Source organism: Ahaetulla prasina, chromosome 3, assembly GCF_028640845.1.
Source record: "Ahaetulla prasina isolate Xishuangbanna chromosome 3, ASM2864084v1, whole genome shotgun sequence".
Taxonomy (NCBI): Eukaryota; Metazoa; Chordata; class Lepidosauria; order Squamata; family Colubridae; genus Ahaetulla; species Ahaetulla prasina.
In genome coordinates this window covers 224,629,390-224,652,926 of record NC_080541.1, presented here as the reverse complement: position 1 = coordinate 224,652,926, position 23,537 = coordinate 224,629,390, and the positions used below count along the sequence as shown (strand labels likewise).

Below are 23,537 nucleotides of genomic sequence, written 5' to 3'. Positions count from 1 at the left end.
GCGTAGTTCTAGGCTGCATAAACGAAGGGATAGAATCAAGATCACGTGAAGTGTTAAGACCACTTTATAATGCCTTGGTAAGGCCACACTTGGAATATTGCATTCAGTTTTGGTTGCCACGATGTAAAAAAAATGTTGAGATTCTAGAAAGAGTGCAGAGAAGAGCAACAAAGATGATTAGGGGACTGGAGGCTAAAACATGAAGAAACTGGGTATGTCTAGTTTAAAGAAAAAAAGGACTAGGGCAGGGGTCTGCAAATTTGGCTCTTTTAAGACTTGTGGACTTCAACTCCCAGAAGTTCTGGGAGTTGAAGTCCATAAGTCTTAAAAGAGCCAAGTTTGTAGACCCCTGGACTAGGGTGGAGATGATAGCAATGTTCCAATATCTCAGGGGCTGCCACAGAGAAGAGGGAGTCAAGCTATTCTCCAAAGCACCTGAGGGTAGAACTAGAAGCAATGGGTGGAAAGTAATCAAGGAGAGAAGCAACTTAGAACTAAGGAGACATTTCCTGACAGTTAGAACAATCAGTGGAACAACTTGCCTGAAGAAGTTGTGAATGCTCCAACACGGGAAGCTTTAAAGAAGAGGTTGGATAACCATTTATCTGAAGTGGTGTAGGGTTTCCTGCCTGGGCAGGGGATTGGACTAGAAGACCTTCCAAGGTCCCTTCCAACTCTGTTTCTGTTATTGTCTTGGAAAGTGGGGACTCCCCTGGATTAGGGTCGAAGGTCAAGGCTCCTCCTTCTTCTTCTTTCCAGGTCTTCATGAAGTCCGTCAAACTGGAGTGGGTGCTTGGGAACATCGCTGCGGCCCAGGAACTCTGCGAGGAAGCCCTGAAGCATTATGAAGACTTCCCCAAGCTCTGGATGATGAAAGGACAGATAGAAGAGCAGGAGGAACTGATCGAAAAAGCCCGGGATGCTTATAATCAAGGAGTAAGCTTCTCTTTGTTGTTGTTGTTGTTGTTGTTAGTTGCGAAGTCATGTCTGACCCATCGCGACCCCATGGACAACGTTCCTTCAGGCCTTCCTGTCCTCTACCATCCTCTGGAGTCCATTTAAACTCATGCCTACTGCTTCAGTGACTCCATCCAGCCACCTCGTTCTCTGTCATCCTGTTCTTCTTTTGCCCTCAATCTTTCCCAGCATTAGGCTCTTCTCCAGTGAGTCCTTCCTTCTCATTAGGTGGCCAAAGTATTTGAGTTTCCTCTTCAGGATCTGGCCTTCTAAAGAGCAGTCAGGGTTGATCTCCTCTAGGATTGACCGGTTGGATCGCCTTGCAGTCCAAGGGACTTGCAGGAGTCTTCTCCAGCACCAGAGTTCAGAGGCCTCCATTCTATGGCGCTCAGCTTTTCTTACGGTCCAACTTTCACAACCATATTGCAACTGGGAAAACCTGGGATTGCCTCTCTAGTTTTCTAAAAAGACCGCAGGCTGTCACAAAATGTATTTATCTCTGTGTATGGGCAGTTTTTAAGCGAATGTAGCCGTAAAGTGAACATGGTGGTCATTGAGAGAACCCTATAGTCGTTTTATAGGTGGCACTTAACCACCGGCAAGGCTGGCAAAAATGTTCAGTAATCTGTCTGCCAAATGCTGGAAGTGCAGTCAGACCCTAGGTACTTACTATCATATGTGGTGGACTTGCATGAAAGCAAGAAAGTATTGCTAGAAAATATATACCTGGTTGGAAAAGATGATTAAGCAACTACAAATAGACCTGAAACCAGAAGTATTTTTGTTGGGTATAATGTCGGAGGGTTATGATAAGGGGACTACATATTTAGTCTTGCATGTACGGACAGTAGCAAGGATTATATTTACAAAATACTGGAAAAATGAGAATACTCCACCAGATGAGGATGTAATTCGGAAAATTGCTAGATTGTGCTGAGATGGACAGACTGACTTTAAAAATAAAAGACAGAATATTACTTGATATGGAATGGATCAGGGGTGAAATCTACCTACCTTCCTTACTGGCTTGGTAAGGAGTCACATGCGCGCGCAGAGCTGCGCATGCGCAGAAGGTTAAAAAACACATTACTTCCTGGTTAAAACCAGGAAGTAATGACACCCGGGCAGGTGGGCGGAGCTTTGCTCTGCCATTGCAACCGGATCTCCGAACTACCGGCCACAATCTCTACCAGATCGCGTGATCCGGTCCGATCCGGAAGCATTTCACCCCTGGAATGAATTTTATGAGTGGTTAGAGATAAGAGGTAGAAATTAGATGAAGAAAGATGATTGCTACGTATGAATTAAATATAAAGATGGTCTATAGTTATAAATAGGCCAATATATTTAACCGAAGTATAAATGATCCAATATAAAAAGAAATTTAGCCAAAACTATTCTGTTACATTATTGCCATTGTTACCAGTATACATGTTAATATTTTTTACTGTCTTCTCCTTGTTTTTCTTTTGTAAATGATATACCCTGACAATACACTGTATTCAAAATGTTTATGAATAATTTAAAAAAAAAAAAAGAGATGGAGAACCCCATAGTCACTAAGTGAACCCACTGTCTACAACAGCGGTTCTTAACCTGTGGGTCGGGACCCCATTGGGGGTCGAATGACGATTTGCCAGGGGTCGCCTAAGACCATCGGAAATATGGGAAGTATACTTGCAAGTTGAAGAATTGTGCTCCAATAGTTGACTCCACAAGCTAGCTGCAGGCTCTTCAAATCGCTAGCCGAATTCGGCTTCAGGCGCGATGAATTAAAAAAGAGAGAAATCTTTGCTCTGATGTCTCCCTCTCAAGCCATCTGCAATCACTCCCAATCGCTAGCCTAATCTGGCTTCAGGCGCGATAAACTTAATAGGGGAGGAGTCTCCGCTTTAATGCCTCCGTCCTCAAGGCAATCGCAAGCAGCTCAGATCATTAGCCAAGACGGCTTCAGGCGCGATAAATTCAAAACGAAAATAATTTTATGGTGGGGTCGCCACATCGTGGGGAATTGTATTAAAGGGGTCGCAGCACTATAAAGGTTGAGAACCACTGGTCTACAACGAGCGGGTTTGTTTGTTTTTTGCCAGAAAATGGAAATACAGGTATTCCTCAACTTAACAACAATTCATTTAGTGACTGTTCAAAGTTACAATGGCACTGAAAAATGTGACATTACCGTTTTTCACAGTTAACGACCTTCGCAGCATCCCCACGGTCCCTGATCGAAATCCAGATGCTTGGCAACTGACTCGTACTCACGACGGTTTCGGCGTCACGCGATCCCCTTTTGTGACCTTCTGACAAGCCAAGTCGATGGGGAAGCCAGATTCACTCAACAATTGTGGCAAGACAGGTCATCAAAGGGTGGGGGGGGGCAAAACTCACTTAACAAACCCCTAACAACAGAAATTTTGGGCTCGATTGCGGTCGTAAGTCGAGGACTGCCTGTAATAGAGAGGCTCCTACGTCGAGGAATCACTGCAATTATGAAGTTAGCAATATAGTTATTAAGCGAATTTGGCTTCCCCCGGGACTTCGCTCATCAGAAGGTCGCAAAAGGGGATCCCATGATCCCAAGAGACTGCAACCGTCATAAATTCGAACCAGTGTCTTTCATTTTGATCATGTGACCATGAGGATGCTGCAACGGCCCTCAGCATGAAAAGCGGTCATAGGTCACTTTTTCCAGTTCCCTTGCAGAATTTTTTTTTTATTGGCCAAGTGTGATTGGACCCACAAGGAATTTGTCTTTGTGGATATGCTCTCAGTGTACATAGAAGAAAAGATACGTTCATCCATAAGGTACAACACTTACAACACTTAATCATAGACATAGGTTACAAATTTAACACTTAGTGATACAACACTTAATGATAGTCATAGGCTACAAATAAGCAATCAGGAAACAATCAATATCAATATAAATCATAAGGATTACCAGCAACAAAGTTACAGTCCTAAGTGGAAGGAGATGGGTGATGGGAACGATGAGAAGATTAATAGTAGTGCAGACTTAGTATATAGTTTGACAGTGTTGAGGGAATTATTTGTTTAGCAGAGTGATGGCGTTCGGGAAAAAGCTGTTCTTGTGTCTAGTTGTTCTGGTGTGCAGTGCTCTACAGCGTCATTTTGAGGGTAGGAGTTGAAACAGTTTATATCTGGGACGTGAGGGATCTGTAAATATTTTCACAGCCCTCTTTTTGACTGGTGCAGTATACAGGTCTTCAGTGGAAGGCAGGTTGGTAGCCATTGTTTTTTCTGCAGTTCTAATGATCCTCTGAAGTCTGTGTCTTTCTTGTTGGGTTGCAGAACCAAACCAGACAGTTATAGAGGTGCAGATGACAGACTCAATAATTCCTCTGTAGAACTGGATCAGCACCTCCTTGGGCAGTTTGAGCTTTCTGAGTTGGCGCAGAAAGAACATTGTAACTTCGGTCAATAAATGAACCTTGGTATGTTGAGAGCTACCTGTACGACATCTTCTCTCCGTCTTTACTTCCCAACAGCTGAAAAAATGCCCTGGTTCAATCCCCCTTTGGCTGCTGCTATCCAGGCTGGAGGAGAAGGTTGGTCAGCTCACCCGAGCCAGGGCCATCCTGGAGAAATCTCGCCTGAAGAATCCCAAGAACCAAGATTTGTGGTAAGAAGGAAGGCCTATCAATCAAGCCGTAGCTGTTCTGTCTCCTTCCCCACTTCGGATTAAGGAGCTGGCCTTCAGCCAGTGGATTCATGGCTCTTATCAGTCCTGGCAGAGAAATCGCAGCTGCCTGCCAAAGTACAAACAAATGACTCACAGAGTAAGACTTTAGCTCTCTTTGAAACGGTTCAGCTAAGCTTTTGCTCCCCGTGGAGTGCGAGCAGTCCCAAAGCTCCTTATATATCCTGTGGGGTGGGGCTTCTGCCCCACCCTTCCCTTTGATGATGCCACCTCTCTAATCTTCTGAAGCATGGGTTAAGCCAAGCTTGATTATTATCAGCTGGGTCTGAGGGCGTAGCCTGAGGAAGGGAGGAATCAGGGGATGACGGCCTCATTACGTCCTCTGACTGGCCTGGTTCTGGCTCCTGGAGCTGGGCCAAAGGCATCAGAGCTCCCGAGGTAAGCCTTACTGGCCCTTCCCTCTCACTCTTGGAGTCACTTTCGGGCATGGGGCCAGGTTCGGGGGCTGGAGTCACAACAGTAGCAGGCATTCCGCGAGTGAAATCTGTATATATAAAAGAGAAAACCACTCGTGCCATAATCACGAAATCTCCAGAACTGTAAAGCCTACAAACTGGAAATTTGCCATGTATGTTCCTCTTGGCTTCTAGGTGCTCACTAAGAAAGGATTTTTCGAAATGACCATCAGAGCATTAGCATTTTCTATATTATTATTATTATTATTAACATGCTCTGATGCTACAGAGTTCTACTCCCCCTCCCCACATGAAAAGAAATCTGTTCCAAATGCAAAACACAAGCAGAGGAGAGGAGTTTCACTTTCAGTTTTACTTTCACAGCAGCAAGCAGCTTTACTACAGAACAGTTGAGCTAAGCCACGCCCAGTCTCCTTCCTGTCTCCTTCTTGCTCACACAGCAAATACTGTTTGAGTTTCCAAACACCCCTCAACTCTTTCACACACTGACAGGATGCTAGCCAGATGAATACCAATAGATGCTGCAAGCTGGGACAGCCCCCTCTATTCCAACTACCAGTTGCATTATATTAACACACACTGATGCTACGGAGTTACACATTCTACATTAAGTTTCAGGCTGCAAGTGTCAATTTGTCAAGCCTGAGCATATAGTTTCTTAGCGAAGCGTGGGCGTCCAGCTAGTACAATAATAGATGGTTAACGGAGGGCTTTGAAGTTTAACTTTGCTGTTGATTAACCTATTGAGCCCGTGCGGATTTTTACCCCACTAGTCATTGCTAACTTTAGGGCAGGGATCTCCAACCTTGGCGACTTTAAGCCTGGAGGAATTCTGGGAGTTGAAGGGGACGGTGCTCATCTCTGTTTTAAGGCCATTGAGCCAGCGCTGTCCAAAGACAGTCATTTTTTTTTGTTTGTTTACATTTATATCCCGCCCTTCTCCGAAGACTCAGGGCGGCTTACAGTGTATAAGGCAATAGTCTCATTCTATTTGTATATATATATATATATATATATATATATATATTTTTTACAAAGTCAACTTATTGCCCCCCCAACAATCTGGGTCCTCATTTTACCTACCTTATAAAGGATGGAAGGCTGAGTCAACCTTGAGCCGGGCTTGAACCTGCAGTAATTGCAGGCTACTGTGTTCTAATAACAGGCTTCTTAACAGCCTGAGCTATCCCGGCTCTTATGTCAGGAGATGGTCATGTGGCCAACGTGATGTCACAGCACGCTGTTACTTCCCCACGGAAATGCCTTGCTTTTTTTTTTTTTTGCTTTTTTTTTTCTACCTCTGAAACTTCTGAAACTCTGTTTCAGAAAAAAAAAAAAATCTGCCTCTGAAAGCCTCCGAAACAGCTTCAGAAAAAAAGCCTCAGAGGCTCTGTTTGGAGGCTTTTTTTCTGAAGCTCTGTTTGGAGGCTTTTTTTCTGAAGCTCTGATTGGGGGCTTTTTTTTTCTGAAGCTTCATTTCTGATGCCTTTTTGCAGCCTCTGAAACCTTCGTTTGAGAAGCTGGGCGGGGCTACATTCGGAGTATAAGACTCACCCAGATTTTCACCGTCTTTTTTTGTGGGGGGGAGAAAAATATGGTACCTATAAAATAAAACGCTAAAGCAAAAAAAGAAGGAAACCCTAAGGAGGTTGGCCGAAAGCCTTGCTAGAGCTCTCTTCCGCCTTTTCTACCTAAAACCCGATGCTTTTGTCTTTCTGTAGGCTGGAATCGGTGCGCTTGGAGTACAGAGCTGGGCTGAAGAACATCGCAAACACTTTGATGGCCAAAGCGCTGCAGGAGTGTCCCAATTCAGGTACGAAAGGCGTCAGTCCGGTTTTGCAGCGTGACAATACGATACAATACAGCTAGCAGTAAAGTGTTAATACCACTTTATAAGGCCTTGGTAAGGCCACACTTGGAATCCTTCATTCAGTTTTGGTCGCCACGATGTAAAAAAGATGCTGAGACTCTAGAAAGAGTGCAGAGAAGAGCAACAAAGATGATTAGGGGACTGGAGGCTAAAACATATGAAGAACGGTTGCTGGAATTGGGTTTGTCTAGTTTAATGAAATGAAGGACTAGGGAAGACATGATAGCAGTGTTCCAATATCTCAGGGGCTGCCACAAAGAAGAGGAGTCAAGCTATTCTCCAAAGCACCTGAAGGCAGAACAAGAATCAATGGATGGAAACTAATCAAGGAGCGATTCATCCTAGAACTAAGGAGAAATTTCCTGACAATTAGAACAATTAATCGGTGGAACGACTTGTCTTTAGAAGTTGTAATGCTCCAACACTGGAGGCTTTTAAGAAGAGATTGGACAGCCATTTGTCTGAAATGGTGTAGGGTTTTCTGCTTGAGCAGGGGGGGTGGACTAGAAGACCTCCAAGTTCCCTTCCAACTCTGTTTATTCTCTTCTCTTCTCTTCTCTTCTCTCTCTTTTTTTTTTTTTGCATTTATATCCCACCCTTCTCCGAAGACTCAGGGCGGCTGTGTAAAGCAATAGTCTTCATCCATTTGTATATTATAAACAAAGTCAACTTTTATTGCCCCCAACAATCTGGGTCCTCATTTTACCTACCTTATAAAGGATGGAAGGCTGAGTCAACCTTGGGCCTGGTGGGACTTGAACCTGCAATAATTGCAAGCAGCTGTGTTAATAACAGACTGTCTTAGTCTGTTGAGTCACCAGAGGCCCCAGAAGGCTTCCCTCCCCTCCCCTCCCATTCCATTCCATTCCGTTCTCTATTCCATTCCATTCTATTCTATTTCATTCCACTCCACTCCACTCCTTTCCATTCCATTCCATTTAATTTCTTTTCCTTTTTTAAAAAAAAGGACAGGTAGTTCTCAACACAGGACCACAATGAGCCTATCTATTACAGTTATAGGTCGTATCAGTTGTAAAAGATTTCGTAGCTGAGAAATTATCATTCACTTGACCATGGCTAATTGGCAGCAGCAAATTGTCCTAGACCCTTCCTGGATCAGTTTTGACTTCTGCCTTTTCTGTCTTTTAGGAATCCTGTGGTCGGAAGCCATCTTTTTAGAAGCCAGACCTCAACGGAAGACCAAGAGCGTGGATGCTCTGAAGAAGTGTGAACACGATCCCCACGTTCTCCTGGCAGTGGCCAAGTAAGTCATAATACCTGTTTATTTTAAGGAGGCTGAATACTATCCCCTCAAGCAGATTATTTGTTGTGTTTTGCCCGCTTTCCCCGCAGCCGGGGCCTTCTTATCTGCTTCCAAACGCTGAGGAATGTCCTAGTATGCCTCCCGGCCCCAGCCCTGGCTCCATGCCCAGACAGGCTGAAGAGGAAGAAGTACCTCCAGCCCCCAGCTCTGGCTCCATGCCCAGGCAAACGGAGCAACTAGACCCTTCCCCCTCCCCCACAGCATGTGAGCCTGAGGAAGGTCAATTACCAACAGCTGCAGACTGGAGTGACCCTCGCTTCAGAAGAATTGATAGGCGGCGGCGACAGAAGGAAGGGAGGGGCAGGCCTGGATAAGTGCTGAGTCACGGAGCCACACCCCATGGCCTATATAAAGGATCTGCTTTCTGGCATTCTCTGAGTCAGGCAAAGTCTAAACATATCTTGCTGAAGTCACTTTCTGGTCTCCTGCCTGCCCTGAGGACTTTGCTAGGACTTTGGCAGAGCTGCAGAGGCATGCCTGATTCGGATTTCCCTGACCCGGCCGTCAGCGGAGGAGTGGGACACGACAATTATTAATCCGGATACACAGTCCAGAATCCCTCAAAAAAAAAAGGTCAAAAGGAATAGTTGCTAAAGGCTGAGAGCCTAGGCCACTGTTTCTCAACCATAGCAGTTTAAAGATGTGTGGACTTCAACTCCCAGAATCCCCAGCTTTCCTGCACAGTGCAGCTGGTTGGACCACTTTACTGTTTCTCAAACTTGGCAACTAGAAGATGGTGTGGACTTCAATTCCCAGAATTCCCCAGCCAGCAATTGCTGGCTGGGGAATTCTGGAAGTTGAAGTCCATACATAACAGATATAACAGAGTTAGAAGGGACCTTGTAGGTCATTTAGTGCAACCCCCCCACCCAAACAGGAGACCCTACATCATTTCTGACAGATGGCGGTCCAGTCTCTTTATGAAAGCTTCCAGTGATGAAGCTCTCACAATTTCTGAAGGCAATTTCTGTTCCATTGGTTGATGGTTCTCACTGTCAGAAAATTTCTCCTTATTTCCAGGTTGAATCCTTCCTTGGTCAGTTTCCATCCATTATTCCTTGTCTGGCCTTCAGGTGCTTTGGAGAATAGCTTGACTCCCTCTTCTTCAGCAGCCCCTCAAATATTGGAAGATTGCTATCATGTCTCCCCTGGTCCTTCTCTTCACTAGACTAGCCAGGCCCAGTTCCTGCAACTGTTCTTCATACTAACTGCTAACTGTTTTAGCCTCCAGTCCCCTAATCATCCTGGTTGCTCTTCTCTGCATTCTTTCTAGAGTCTCAACACCCTTTTTTTAGTATGGGGACCAAAACTGGATGCAGGATTCTAGGTGTGGTCTTACTAAGGCTTTAAAGAGTGGTCTTAGTACCTCCCTTGATCTTGATTGTATCCCTCTGTTAATACAGTTTAGGATTGCATTGGCTTTTTTGTCTGCTGCTGCACACTAATAATAATAAATAATAATATTTTAATTTGTATACCGCCCTTCTCCCGAAGGACTCAGGGCGGTGAACAGGCAGATAAAATACAAATACACACAATAATTAAAAACATCCCTTAAAAAACTAATTTAAATGCCCAAATGTTAAAAAACATACTCCCCCATAAAATCACAAAATTTTAAAAACCCATCCAATAAAGATAAAAATCAGGCTAGTCCAGCCATACGAAATAAATGAGTTTTAAGTTCGCGGCGAAAGGTCCTAAGGGTCCGAGGGGAAGTTCGTTCCACAGGGTCGGAGCCCCCACAGAGAAGGCCCTCCCCCTGGGGGCCGCCAGTCGACACTGTTTGGTTGACGGCACCCTGAGGAGTCCCTCTCTGTGGGAGCGTGCGGACGATGGGAGATAGAGGCCGGCAGTAGACGGTCCCGTAGATAGCCCGGTCCTAAGCCATGGAGCGCTTTAAAGGTGGTAACCAATACCTTGAAGCGCACCCGGAAAACAACAGGTAGCCAGTGCAGTCTGCGCAGGATAGGTGTTACGTGGGAGCTCCGAGCCGCTCCCTCAATAACCCGCGCAGCCGCGTTCTGAACTAGCTGAAGTTTCCGGGTGCTCTTCAAGGGGAGCCCCATGTAGAGAGCATTGCAGTAGTCCAGGCGAGAGGTAACGAGAGCATGAGTGACTGTGCATAAGGCATCCCGGTCCAGGAAGGGACGCAACTGGCGGATCAGGCGAACCTGATAAAATGCTCTCCTGGAGACGGTCGCCAAATGATCTTCAAAGGACAATCGACCATCCAGGAGCACGCCCAAGTTGCGTACCTTCTCCATCGGGGCCAATGATTCACCCCTGACAGACAGCCGCATCTGCAGCTGACTGTACCGAGGTGCCGGCATCCACAGCCACTCCGTCTTGGAGGGATTAAGTTTGAGCCTGTTCCTCCCCATCCAGACCCGTACGGCTTCCAGACACAGCACTTCGTACGGCTTCCAGACACAGCACTTCGACAGCTTCACTGGGGTGGCCCGGGGTGGAAAAGTACAGCTAGGTATCATCAGCGTACAGTTGGTATCTCACCCCAAAGCCACTGATGATCTCACCCAGCGGCTTCATATAGATGTTGAACAGGAGGGGTGAGAGAATCGACCCCTGCGGCACCCCACACATGAGGCACCCTGGAGTCGATCTCTGCCCCCCTGTCAACACCGTCTGCGTCCGGTCAGAGAGGTAGGAGGAGAACCACCGATAAACGGTGCCTCCCACTCCCAACCCCTCCAACCGGCGCAGCAGGATACCATGGTCGATGGTATCAAAAGCCGCTGAGAGGTCTAATAGGACCAGGGCAGAGGAATAACCCCTGTCCCTAGCCCTCCAGAGATCATCCACCAGTGCGACCAAAGCTGTCTCCGTACTGTATCCGGGCCGGAAGCCGGACTGGAACGGGTCTAGATAGACAGCTTCATCCAGGTACTGGGGTAGCTGACATGCCACCATGTAAAGCCAAGAATAGGGCTCCACCCAGACTAGATGGTCTACCCCAGTGAGGGGAACGGTAACGAGCATATAGAATAGAATAGAATAGAATAGAATAGAATAGAATAGAATAGAATAGAATAGAATAGAATTTTTATTGGCCAAGTGTGATTGGACACACAAGGAATTTGTCTTTTTTTTTTTTTTTTTTTTGTTTACATTTATACCCCGCCCTTCTCCGAAGACTCAGGGCGGCTTACAGTGTATAAGGCAATAGTCTCATTCTATTTGTATATTTTTTTACAAAGTCAACTTATTGCCCCCCCAACAATCTGGGTCCTCATTTTACCTACCTTATAAAGGATGGAAGGCTGAGTCAACCTTGGGCCGGGCTTGAACCTGCAGTAATTGCAGGCTTTGTGTTCTTAATAACAGGCCTTACCAGCCTGAGCTATCCGGCCTCTTGGTGCATATGCTCTCAGTGTACATAAAAGAAAAGATACGTTCATCAAGGTACAACATTTACAACACAATTGATGGTCAATATATCAATATAAATCATAAGGATTGCCAGCAACAAGTTATAGTCATACAGTCATAAGTGGAAAGAGATTGGTGATGGGAACGATGAGAAGATTAATAGTAGTGCAGATTCAGTAAATAGTTTGACAGTGTTGATGGAATTATTTTTTTAGCAGAGTGATGGCCTTTGGGAAAAAACTGTTCTTGTGTCTAGTTGTTCTGGTGTGCAGTGCTCTATAGCGTTGTTTTGAGGGTAGGAGTTGAAACAGTTTATGTCCTGGATGTGAGGGATCTGCAAATATTTTCACGGCCCTCTTCTTGATTCGTGCAGTATACAGGTCCTCAATGGAAGGCAGGTTGGTAGCAATTATTTTTTCTGCAGTTCTAATTATCCTCTGAAGTCTGTGTTTTTCTTGTTGGGTTGCAGAACCGAACCAGACAGTTATAGTCTATATGTGTACTTTTGGTTTTTCTTGCCTGAGTGTAAGACTTTACTTTTCTCTATATTGAATTTCATTTCGTTGGATCGGGCCCAGGGTTCAAGTGTATCAAGATCCATCTGCTTTCTAGGGCGTTGGCTACTCCTGCCCGCTTAGTATCATCTATCTTCCAGTTGTCAAGGTTGAGAGACACTTTAATAGATGAAAGTAAGCAAGGGATAATTTCACACCTCTTTTTTTTTTTTTTTTTTGCTATTCCTCAGCACCGTTTAGCATTCAGTTCTCCCTTCTCTCTTCTAACATGGATCAGAAGGAATGGAGTTCACGGGGTGGGAGAGAGAGAGAGAAAGGCTATTTCAGGGGTCTCCAACCTTGGTCCCTTTAAGACTTGTGGACTTCAACTCCCAGAGTTCCTCAGCCAGCTTTGCTGGCTGAGGGACTCTGGGAGTTGAAGTCCACAAGTCTTAAAGGGACCAAGGTTGGAGACCCCTGGGCTATTTGACTATTTTGAAGACGAAGGAGAAGACATGGCCCTTGGTCACTCTCCCCATCCTTGCTTGTTCCTTTTCTGTGGATGAAAATGAAATAAAATAAAAAGGCACACGAGGCGGCCCTTCCGAAGGGGAAGTGCTGCAGGGAAGGAAGGAAAAGGTGGGGTGGATTCTTTTGAGAGAAGGAATCTAGCCATCTTTTATGTAACAACACCTTTTATTCAAAGGTAGCTCACGAACGCTTCAATAGGAGGGAAGGGGTGTTTCTCCACCCCACCCCCCCTTCAAGGGGTTGGACTGGAACAGGGATCCCCAAACTTTCGGACCTCAGGGACCACTAAATCCATAATTTTAAATCCCGTGGACCACTAATACGCTCTGCTTAATGACTGGCTGGGTGGGTGTGGCTAGGTGGGCATGTGACTGGGTGGGCATGACCAACTTGATGTCATTCACGTCAAGGGGTGCCTTTCCAGCCTCTACTCGCCCCTCCCTTCCTAGCCACACCTTGCCTGCCTGCCCGGGCTTCTTAGGGCCCCAACAGGAAGCAGTTGTTGGAGCTAAGCAGCCACTGTGAGAAAGAGTTGGCAAAACGGCTCAGCTCAAATTGGATCTGACTGAGAAGGAGGCTCAGCAGAAGCATCTCACTGAGGACTAGGAGCATAGGCTTTCCAAGCAGAGGGAAGACCTGCGGGAGTGCAAGGCCAGGTACAGGCGCCTGGAGGCTCAACGGGCTGAGATGGTCAACCAGTTCCAGGCCATAATGCAATCCCACTGGAATGAGGCCCTCCGGCTCTTCGCCACCAGTTTCACTTCTCTCCAGCCTTCGCCCAAAGCCCCACACCAGGAGGCCGAAGTAGACCCCAAGTCGGAATTTCTGTCTCCACCCGACCCACACAAGAAGACCCCGAAGAGGGAGATTCTCTGCAGCAACACAAACGTTCATTGCACATATCCGGCCCAGGGTCCATAGTTTGAGGACCCTGATTTAGTGCAATATTAAAAAATGCTAATAATTTTTCTGCGGACCACCGACATTTTCTCACGGACCACCAGTTGGCGACCGCTGGACTAGAAGACTTCCTAGGTCCCTTTCAACCCTGTTCCTTCTGTGTTCTCTGCCGAGGGAGGGAAGAGACACCCTTGTTATATATCTGTTGGCTCAAAGCAGATTCCCCCCCCCCCCCGCAATTAAACCTGAGTGGATCCTTTAGTCCTTTTCGTTCAGCTGTGAAGCATTAGGGAATGTGCAGTGGGGTCTGCCAGGGAATCCCATCCCTGACATCAAAACAGCACTCATGGTCCTTTCCCATTATTTTAATGGGCCCTCAATGTGCTCTCCGATCCCCCCCTGAAAGCCATTTACAAGAGGTAGCAACGCTTTCCAACGTAGTAATAAAATAGCCGTCTGTCTCTTGCTTCCAAACGTCCTCCAGCCTTTTTGCTGCCAAGCAATCCTCCGCCAATTGTCCCGCCTTTTGGCCTCTTTCTGGGCGATGTTCTTCCACCCAAAACGTCACTTTGTGGGCTCCTTGGTGCTCTCTGAGCTTGGACGTTTTCTTGCAAGACCTTTCACTAACCAGCTAGGTAACATCATCAGGGCTTAGAAGGGAGGGGTGGAGGAGGAGATGGTGGTGGTGGTGATAGTGATGATGATGATGATAGGTTCTAGTCCTGCCTTAAGCGTGAAAGCCAGTGGATGACTTTGGGCCAATCAACAGGAAAGAGTGAGTTCTAGTCTCGCCTTAGGCATGAAAGCCGCCTGGGTGGCTTTTGGTCAATCACTAGGAGAGTGTGAGTTCTAGTCTCACCTTAAGCATGAAAACTGCCAGGGTGACTTTGGGCCAATCACCAGGAGACAGTGAATTCTAGCCCTGCCTTAGGTATGAAATCCACCTAGGTGACTTTGGGCCAATCACCAGGAGATAGGGACTTCTAGTCCCGCCTTAAGCATGAAAGCCACCTGGGTGACTTTGGGCCAATCACCAGGAAAGAGTGAGTTCTAGTCCCGCCTTAGGCATGAAAGCCACCTGGGTGGCTTTTGGTCAATCACCAGGAGACAGTGAGTTCTAGTTTTGCCTTAGGTATGAAAGTCACCTGGGTCCCACCTTAAGCATAAAAGCCGGCTGGGTGCGAGTCATTTTCTCTCAACCCAACCCACCTCACGGGATTATTATTGTAAAGTAGAATAGAATAGAATAGAATAGAATAGAATTTTTATTGGCCAAGTGTGATTGGACACACAAGGAATTTGTCTTGGTGCATACGCTCTCAGTGTACATAAAAGAAAAGATACGTTCATCAAGGTACAACATTTACAACACAATTGATGGTCAATATATCAATATAAATCATAAGGATTGCCAGCAACAAGTTATAGTCATACAGTCATAAATGGAAAGATATTGGTGATGGGAACTATGAAACGATTAATAGTAGTGCAGATTCAGTAAATAGTCTGACAGTGTTGAGGGAATTATTTGTTTAGCAGAGTGATGGCCTTCGGGAAAAAACTGTTCTTGTGTCTAGTTGTTCTGGTGTGCAGTGCTCTATAGCGTCGTTTTGAGGGTAGGAGTTGAAACAATTTATGTCCAGGATGTAAGGGGTCTGTAAATATTTTCACGGCCAAGAGGAGGAGGAGGAGGAGGAGGAAGAAGTACTAGGTATGTTTGCTGCCTTGAGTTACTTTATAGTAGCTCCAAGGTGCAAAGTAGCGAAGGTGAGATAAAAATAAAGTAAAACAAAGTAAGATTCTCTTCCTGCACCGACGGAAGAAGCTTTGCCGGGTTCTGTTTTAAGCACAAGCCTTTTAAATAGCTTTCAGCTTTTAAGACCGACATACTTTGCAAGTAGCGTTTCCCCCCTAGTTCCCCCCCTCCTTTAGGCAATTGAAGGAATGAGTCCTCTGCCCCCAACTGTGCTTACTAGGCCATAAACGTGCTCGGAGGAACAGCATGATCTGCCAGGCAGCCTTTTTAATAAATGTCAAGAACTGGACCTCCCTGGGTGTTGATGGAGCCTCTGTGCCGCTATGCAGAATTGGTCCCTGTAACACAGCACAGCGGCAGCTGCTCTGGCTCGAGGGATTTCTTTTAAACGGGATATTTCAGAATGGAGAACCCAGCAAGGGAAAACTGGGCATTGAGAACGAAGCCCACTTTTCAGGTGGCTTTTCTCCATTGTGCTGAGCGTCTTCGGTTAGATTTTCCCCTTTAGAGGCAACCAGCCGGTTCAGACCGGTTCGGGCGAATCGCTAGCGGAAATCGCGGGGTGGGCCTGCTCGTCCTGTTTAGGCACGTTTTTGAAGCCGGGTGCATACGCGGATGTCGTGTCCCACTCCTCCGCTGACGGCCGGGTCAGGGAAATCCGAATCAGGCTTGCCTCTGCAGCTCTGCCCAAAGTCCTAGCAAAGTCCTCAGAGCAGGCAGGAGACCAGGAAGTGACTTCAGCAAGATAAGTTCGACTTTGTCTGACTCAGAGACTGCCAGAAAGCAGATCCTTTATATAGGCCATGGGGTGTGGCTCCATGACTCAGCACTCATTAAGGCCTGCCCCTCCCTTCCTTCTGTTGCCTCCGCCTATCCAATCTTCTGATGCGAGGATTACTCCAATCAGATGTTGGTAATAAACCCTCCTCAGGCTCACATGCTGTGGATGAGGGGGAGGGGTCTAGCTGCTCCGTTTGCCTGGGCATGGAGTCAGGGCTGGGGCAGGGAGGTGCTCCTTCTTCTGCAGTTTGTCTGGGCATGGAGCCAGGACTGAGGCCGGGAGGCATACATTCCTCCGTGTTCGGGAGCAGATAAGAAGGCCCCGGCTGCTCTGAGGGCGGGCAAGACACAACAGCGGAAGGCACGCGGACGAGCAAAGCGCAGGTGCAGAAGACAGTCGTGCATGCGAACCAGGTGCGTGTGTGTGAACCGGGTGCACGTGCACGCGGTGAACTGGTAGTAACAAAATGCAAAACCCACCGCTGGAGGCAACGCTCTACCGGAGAATGAATGTATTGATATATTTTTAAGATTTGTGTAGATTAGTCCTCAACAAACACAATTGCGACTGGAATTTCATGCAGCCAACCCACAGAGTGGTCGTTAACGGTGCCCAGTTTTACAAAATCTTAGCCACGGACATTAAGTGAATCGTACAGTTCAGCAAATCTGGCTTTGCTGTATTGTGACCCAGGCCCCAGTAGGTAATAGGAAACTCAGTCAGTGTAAAAACAAACAAACTTTATTCGAACAGCTGAGAATTACTTCATTCCCAGCGTCGTTCAATTAAATTAAAGCAAATTGCTCCCAACACAAATTCCTCAGTCCTATCGCAAACCTTGGTCCAATTAGGCAAACTGCCAAAGGCCCTTCCTGGCAAACGTTCAGAAGACACCAATACAAAATAAATGCAGCAAGACAAAACTATCAAGGTTGTTTTCTGGCAAAGAGCCCAAATGTCGTTGTTGGTCTTTTAAGCCTTATGGGTGGGGCCGATCATCTCTTGGCCTTACTCCCGAGTTGTCCTCTCTGCTTGAGCTGCTCTTGCCTTCTGAAAGCTCTTCTCATGCGTGCATTAAGAACAGGCTCCTCCTGTTCTTCTGCCTCACTACTATCAGTCTCTGGAGGCTCTGGAGTCCGCACTTCACTCCCCGATGGCCCTGGCCCCACCTCTGCCTCCCATGCAGAGCCCTTATCCGGGCCTTCCCCGGCCTCCAGGACTGGCCCATGTTCTTCCTCAGCCTCATCGCTGTCCGACTCCTTTGCCAGCTTCTCAGGCTGCTGGCGGATCACAACATGCATGTCGGAAGCCGACCAGCAGTGTCGCAACTGGCAGTCGGGATGCTGCAACTGTCCAAAATATAATCTGGTTGCCAAGCACCCGAATTTTGATCACATGACAGGGGAGGGGAGATGCCATGATGGTCCTAAGTGTGCGGATCGGACACAAGTCATTTTTTTCTTTTTCTTTTTTTCTTTTTTTTTTATTCAAAAAGTTTTACAGAAAATTTCCCCCCCCCCTTTCCCCTCACCTCCCCTCCCCCCTCCTTTCACAACCTCCCTCCCCCCCCCGACTTCCCGGAACGAGCACATGGTATAGTTAAAGATAAAACAAACATATGCTAAAAAAAATTTGTCCCAACTTAATTATACCCCTACAATCATCAATTCCTAACTTCCCCCAAAAACAATCAAAAATAATACATCATAATCATTCAAAAACAGTCTGATAACTCTTAGTCTGATATCTACATTGAATATTGTCAATCCATTTTTTCCATTCCTTTAAGTATCTTTCTTGCGCATTGTCTTTCAAAAAGGCTGATATCTTTGCCATCTCAGCCAAATTGGCAACTTTCAATATCCATTCTTCTATTGTAGATACTTCTTTTTTCTTCCAGTATTGTTCTATTAGTAATCTTGCTGCTGTTATTAGATTTAAAATCAATTTAGTCTCAATTACTGTACAGTCCGTAATAATTCCCAACAGAAAAAATTGCGGCAGCAACTTTATCTTCTTTTTCAAAACATTTTGTAAAATCCACCAAATTTTTATCCAAAAGGCCTTTATATCCTTACAAGTCAACCAAATGTGAAAATATGTAGTGTCATCACAATTACAAGAAGTCATTTTTTTCAGTGCTATTATCAAACTCTGAACGGTTGCTAAATGAATGGTTTTAAGCCTATGTGGCTACCATCACTTGTTCTCCTATACAGGAAGGTTCCATTGTCCATCTTCATAGAATCCAAGGGCTGGAAGGGTCCTTCTGGTCCAATCCCTTGTCCCAAAGGTGCTCTTTTCAGGAGGCCAATGGACTTTCTCGTTTTCTTTTCTTTTCTTTTGAAGACGTTTCGCTTCTCATCCAAGGAGCTTCTTCAGCTTTGACTGGATGGTGGGGAACGGAAGGATTTATTTTCCTTGCAGAGAGCTGGTCATTTGCATCCTTTTAGAGAGATGTTGAGGCCACTTGGAGGTTTCATCTGTATCCTCAGGGTCACCTGAGTATTTCTACTGGTTCCTGCAGTCTGCAATTTTTCCTCTGGAAATCCATTCCTACTTCTACGCCATTCAAAGGGTGCTCATCCCAAATTGTATAGCTAAAAGTCTGAGAATCTCTACAGATTTTCAACCCAGGTGTAAAATGCTCCCGGTTTGGACCGGATCGTACGATCCGGTAGCGATGGGGGCGTGTAGTTCGGAGAACCGGTAGCAAAAATCCCTGCCCCCCCCCCCCCACTGCCCACGCCTCGCTGTTCCTCTTCTTTGTCCCTGAAGCTGTCGGTGGTGATATAGCTGCAAATGGCCTTAAATGACTGCCGCGGCGCTTTAAAGGGCCGCACTACAGCTGATCAACACTGTAGGCGGCTAGTAGACCGGTGCCTCTTTAAAGAAGGTATTATTATTATTATTTATTTATTATTTATTAAATTTTTATACCGCCCTTCTCCCAAAGGACTCAGGGCGGTGTACAGCTAGAATAAAAACAAAGATATATACAATTTAAAACAACATTTAAAAAGAGCAAATTTTAGAGGCTCAGGCACTTGACGCAGGCCGGGGGGAAGTTCGTTCCAGAGCGTCACTGCCCCCACAGAGAAGGCCCTACTCCTGGGGACCACTGTTTGGCGGACGGCACCCTGAGGAGACCCTCTCTGTGCGAGCGTACGGGTCGATGGGAGGCAAAGGGTAACAGCAGGCGGTCTCGTAAGTACCCGGGTCCTAAGCCATGGAGCGCTTTAAAGATAGTTACCAAAATCTTGAAGCGCACCCGAAAGACCACAGGAAGCCAGTGCAAGCTACGGAGCAGCGATGTCACGTGGGAGCCACGAGCGGCTCCCGTTACTACTCGCGTAGCCGCATTCTGGACTAACTGCAGCCTCCGGGTGCACTTCAAGGGCAGCCCCATGTAGAGAGCATTGCAATAATCCAGCCTAGACGTAACCAGAGCGTGAGTGACCGTGCATAAGGCATCCCGGTCAAGGAAGGGACGCAACTGGCGAACCAGGCGAACCTGGTAAAGGCCCTCCTGGCGGCCGCCAGGTGTTCATCAAAGACAGCCGTCCATCCAGGAGGGCGCCCAAGTTGCGAACCACCTCCTTTGGGGCCACTAACTCGCCCCAACAGTCAGCTGCGGATGCAGCTGACTGTACCGGGATGCCGGCATCCACAGCCACTCCGTCTTGGAGGATTGAGCTTGAGTCTGTTTCTCCCCATCCAGACCTGTACAGCTTCCAGGCACCGGGACAGCACTTGACCGCCGTTGGGGTGGTCCGGGGTGGAAAAGTACAGCTGAGTATCATCAGCGTACAGATGATAACTCACCCGAAACCACTGATGACCTCACCCAGCGGCTTCATATAGATGTTGAACAGGGTGGCGAGAGAATCGACCCTGAGGCACCCACAAGTGAGGCGCCTCGGGGCGACCTCTGCCCCCCTGTCAACACCGTCTGGTCAGAGAGATAGGAGGAGAACCACCGATAAACGGTGCCCCCCACTCCCAATCCCTCCAACCGGCGCAGCAGGATACCATGGTCGATGGTATCGAAAGCCGCTGAGAGATCTAATAGGACCAAGGCAGAGGAGCAACCCCTGTCCCTGGCCCTCCAGAGGTCATCCACCAACGCAACCAAAGCCGTCTCCGTGCTATAACCGGGTCGGAAGCCGGACTGGAACGGGTCTAGATAGACAGTTTCCTCCAGGTGCCGGGGGAGCTGCCATGCAACCACATTCTCTACAACCTTCGCCACAAAGCGAAGGTTGGAGACTGGACGATAATTACCCAAAATAGCTGGGTCCAGGGAAGGCTTCTTGAGGAGAGGTCTCACCACCGCCTCCTTCAAGGCGGCGGGGAAAACCCCTTCCATCAAAGAAGCATTTATAATCCCCTGGAGCCAGCCTCGTGTCACTTCCTGAGCAGCCAGCACTAACCAGGAAGGGCACGGGTCCAGTAAACACGTAGTTGCATGTAACCTCCCCAGCAACCTGTCCATGTCCTCGGGAGCCACAGAATCAAACTCATCCCAAGTAACCTCAACAAGACGTGTCTCTGTCATCTCAGCTGGATCCTCGCAATCTTGGTCCAAACTATCCCGAAGTTGAACGATTTTATCGTATAGATAACCATTAAACTCCTCAGCTCGTCCCTGTAAGGGGTCATCCCGTCCCTCTTGATGGAGGAGGGAACGGGTCACCCGAAACAGGGCGGCCGGGCGGTTATCTGCCGATGCAATGAGGGTGGAAACGTAGGAACGCTTCGCCTCCTTCATTGCCACTAGGTAGGTCCTAGTAAAGGACCTCACTAGTGTCCGATCAGCCTCGGAACGGCTAGACCTCCAAATACTCTCTAGGCGTCTTCTAGGTAGACCGGTGCCTCCCAAAAAAAGGCAATTAGTAGACCGGTACCTCCCCAAAAAAAGGCAATTAGTAGACCAGTGCCTCTATTTTTAAAGAAGATAGACCGGTGCATTCCCAAGTTTTGTATACTTTATTATTTTTATTATTTATTGTTATTGGCCAGTCACCTGACCACCAAGCCACACCCACCAATTAAGCCAGGCCCACAGAACTGGTAGGGAAATTTTTTTAGATTTCATCCCTGGTCCAACTCCTTGCTCAAAGCAGGAGACCTCAAGACTTTTGTTTTGACCAGAAAGATGTTCCTGGTCTCCTTAGCTTGTCTTCTCCTTCCTCCTCCTCCTCTGCAGGTTGTTCTGGAGCGAACGCAAAATAACCAAAGCTCGAGAATGGTTCCATCGGACCGTGAAGATCGATTCTGACCTGGGAGATGCTTGGGCGTTTTTTTATAAATTTGAGCTTCAGCATGGCACCGAGGTAAGGAAAAGGTTGCGTAGGTCAAACCAGGGCTTTATGGAGAGACTCAACAGCTAATTGGAGAGAGTTGGCTAGGTGACTTTGGGCCAATCACCAGGAGATGTTGAGTTCTAGAATCGCCTTAGGCACAAAAGTTACTGAGTACTTTGGGTCATTGGCCAGGACACTGGGAGTTCTAGCCCCACTTTCGGCATGAAAGCTAGTTGGCTGACTTTGGGTCAATGAGTTTGGGTGACAGTGAGTTCTAGTCCCGCTTTAGGCATGGAAACTGACTAGGTGACTTTGGGCCAATCACCAGGACATGGTGAGTTCTAGTACTGCCTTAGGCACGAAAGATACTCAGTATTTTGGGTCATTGGCCAGGAGTTCTAGTCCCATTTTGGGCATGAAAGCTTGTTGGGTGACTTTAGGCCAATCACCAGGTGACGGCGAGTTCTAGTTCCACTTTAGGCATGGAAACCAGCTAGGTGACTTTGGGCCAATCGCCAGGAGATGGTGAGTTCTAGTACTGCCTTAAGCATGAAAGTTACTCAGTACTTTGGATCATTGGCCAGGACACTGGGAGTTCTAGTCCCACTTTGGGCATGAAAGCTAGTTGGCTGACTTTGAGTCGGTCACCAGGAGACAATGAGTTCTAGTTCCACCTTAGGCATGAAAGCCAGCTGGGTGAATTTGGGCCAGTCACTTTCTCTCAGCCCAATCCACTTCACAGTTGTGCAAGAAATAGGAGGAAAAAAGGAGTATTAGATCTATTTATCCCCTTGATATTACTGGACCTTATCTGACATTACCTATAAAGCAGGGGTCTCCAACCTTGGCAACTTTAAGACTTGTGGACTTCAACTCCCAGAGTTCCTCAGCCAGTCCACAAGTCTTAAAGTTGCCAAGGTTGGAGACCCCTGCTATAAAGTAATAAAGGCAGGATAAAAATACAGTCGCAAGAATTTTAAAACCCTGTACGGCTCAAGCAAGCTTTGCCCCTCCCCTTTCCCCACCCCTACGCAGGAGCAGCAGGAAGAGGTGCGGAAGCGTTGCGAGAACGCCGAGCCGCGGCACGGCGAGCTGTGGTGTGAGGTCTCCAAGGACATCAGCAACTGGCAGAGTAAGATCGGCGAGATCCTGCTCCTGGTGGCATCCAAGATCAAGAACACGTTCTAGAAGAGGCGAGCTGCGGAAGGTCTTCAGGGCCCGAAGGCTGACCCCTCCTGCTCGGAAGAGGAAGAGCGCCGGACAGCCTGTTTGCTACGGGCCATGTCACCCTACCAGCTGACGGATCACAAGGACAAGGAACAAACGGCGTACAAGATGTTTTGTATATATAGCAGCTTAGCCATTCTGAAGAGCAAACGCCAGGAACTTAACTGTCCTAGCTGAGAGGCAGACAGATGTTACCTCTGTTGCCTGAAGCCTCCTGATGTTTGTCTTGTTTCCTTCAAATTCCTTCGAAAAGCTTCTGGCCGCTGGGCCTTCCTGTAGACCCATTGTTTTCTAATATTCAGCTTGCCTATCTAAATTCATCATCCCCTCCTCCTCCTCCTCCCCCTCCTCCCTCTCCCCTTCCCCCTCCTCCTCCTTCCCCTCCTCTTCCTTCCTCCCCTCCCCTTCCCCCTCCTCCCCCTTCCCCCTCTCCCTTTCCCCTCCTCCTCTCCTCCTCCCTTCCCTTCCCCTCCTCCTTCCCTTCCTCCCTCTCCCTGCCCCTCCCCTCCTCCCCTCCCTTCCCCTCCTCCTCCCCTCCTCCTCTCCCTTTCCCCTCCTCCTCTCCTCCTCCCTTCCCCTCCCCTCCTCCTTCCCCTCCTCCCCTCCTCCCCTCCCCTCCCTCCTCCTCCCTCCTCCCCTCCTCCCTCTCCCTTCCCCTCCTCCCCTCCCTCTCCTCCTCCTCTTCCTCCCCCCATCCCCCTCTCCTCCCCCTCCTCCTCACTATTTAAAGAGTGCCGTCTATTTTTCTACCCCGGGGGGTGGGGACACCCAACAAGGGGGTTTAAACCCCCCCCCATTTTTGTGTCGCCTTTCTTCTATAGGAATCCTCAACTCGGAATTTATCTTTGGCAAGAATGGAGTCAG

General features: G+C 47.6%; 1 protein-coding gene across 1 annotated transcript in view; it reads left to right on the top strand.

Moving 5' to 3' along the window:
* The window catches only part of PRPF6 (pre-mRNA processing factor 6), a 60,406-nt gene extending 37,304 nt beyond the window's left edge, over positions 1-23,102 (top strand). Inside the window, exons 16-21 of the mRNA XM_058174570.1 lie at positions 760-936; positions 4,467-4,600; positions 6,816-6,907; positions 8,114-8,228; positions 21,350-21,476; positions 22,482-23,102. Of these exons, the coding sequence (XP_058030553.1) occupies positions 760-936; positions 4,467-4,600; positions 6,816-6,907; positions 8,114-8,228; positions 21,350-21,476; positions 22,482-22,634 (798 nt within the window). The 3' untranslated portion in view covers positions 22,635-23,102. The remainder of the gene's footprint in view (positions 1-759; positions 937-4,466; positions 4,601-6,815; positions 6,908-8,113; positions 8,229-21,349; positions 21,477-22,481) is intronic.
* Positions 23,103-23,537: the final 435 nt, after the last annotated feature.